This window comes from Sardina pilchardus, chromosome 21, assembly GCF_963854185.1.
Source record: "Sardina pilchardus chromosome 21, fSarPil1.1, whole genome shotgun sequence".
In the NCBI taxonomy this organism is placed as follows: Eukaryota; Metazoa; Chordata; class Actinopteri; order Clupeiformes; family Clupeidae; genus Sardina; species Sardina pilchardus.
The window spans coordinates 1706980-1708447 of NC_085014.1; the positions used below are offsets into that span (position 1 = coordinate 1706980).

The 1468-nt window shown below is 48.0% G+C and overlaps 1 protein-coding gene across 1 annotated transcript in view; it reads right to left on the reverse strand.

Moving 5' to 3' along the window:
* Window positions 1-1468, reverse strand: part of slc39a13 (solute carrier family 39 member 13) — a gene marked incomplete in the record, with an annotated part of 23765 nt that overhangs the window by 10140 nt on the left and 12157 nt on the right. Inside the window, 3 exon segments of the mRNA XM_062524655.1 lie at window positions 245-346; window positions 1062-1186; window positions 1421-1468. Coding sequence (XP_062380639.1) covers window positions 245-346; window positions 1062-1186; window positions 1421-1468 — 275 coding nt within the window.

Genomic DNA, 1468 nt, shown 5'->3' on the forward strand with positions numbered 1-1468 from the left:
TCACACACACACACACACCGACACGCATGCACAGATGCAAGCCCATATAGCACCATGGGAACTGTGTGTGAGTGTGTGCGTGTGTGTTTGTATTTGAGTCTCTGCATAGTGGAGAGTGAGTGATTATATGCAAAGACAAGAATTGTGTGTGTGTGTGTGTGTGTGTGTGTGTGTGTGTGTGTGTGTGTGTGTGTGTGTGTGTGTGTGTGTGTGTGTGTGTGTGTGTGTGTGTGTGTGTGTGTACCTTGATCTTCATTGGCGGCTGCAGGAGAGAGCTTGTTTTGGTGTCATGACAGAAGCCATTACTGCAAGATGTGCTACTGTTCACTACACTGCCCCCGATGGCCTGGAAGAGAAAGAGAGAGAGAGAGAGAGAGAGAGAGAGAGAGAGAGAAGAGAGAGATAAAAAAAGAGAAAAACTCCTTTAAAACATCCTCAAAGGGAAACATCACAGGCAGTACCCGTGCAGCACTGATAGACACTCAGACAGACACATGTTGGGATATAAACACCCCAACAGTGCAACGTGTGTAAAGTGTGTGGAATGTAATGACTTTACTTTTTGTGACATTAAAGTTGAATTTTCCAAAACACTCACCACCTTCATTACATTACATTAAACTGTGTCATGCTGTGTGTGTGTGCGTGTATGTTGGTGTGTAAGCCTTCAAGGGTGTGTGTACAGTCACCTGGTAGAACAGGATAGATATCTTCATAAGTACCACCGCTCATTCACACACAAGTCAAACACTAGATAGATAACTGAGAACTAACAACCCACCTCATCAAATCTCACCAGTACTGTCACAAGACAGACAGTAGCTCTCCCTGGTGGACATTTGAGTAAAATACACCAAACATCCAGGGCTTACAGAAAACAGTGGGTCTGTGTGTGTGTGTGTGTGTGTGTGTGTGTGTGTGTGTGTGTGTGTGTGTGTATGTGTATGTGTGTGTGTGTGTGTGTGTGTGTGTGTGTGTGTGTGTGTGTGTGTGTGTGTGTGTGTATGTGTGTGTGTGTGTGTGTGTGTGTGTGTGTGTGTGTGTGTGTGTGTGTGCGTTACCGTGGCAGTGGCGGTGTCGTTGGGGGAGTCCTCGTCTGGAAACATCTTCTCCAGCAGCAGGAAGGAGAGCAGGCCCAGCAGCACCCACAGGCCCTGACTACGGTAGTGCTGCTCCACACCGCCCTCTGCAGGCACAACACCGCACACACAAGGAGAGACAGGGGGAGATGGGGGAGAGGAGAAGAGTGAGAGAGGGAGGGAGAGATGGGGGAGATGGGGAGAGGAAAAGAGTGAGAGAGGGAGGGAGAGAGTGACCGACCGACCTCCAGGAGGTGTATGATACGATTCACGTAGAGGAAGAAAAAAGAAAGAAAGAAAGAAAGAGAAAGAAAGAGAGAAAGAACAAAAGACAGACTCACCTGGAGTACAGGTGTGTGTCCAGGCTTCAGGAAGAAGGTGCAGGAACA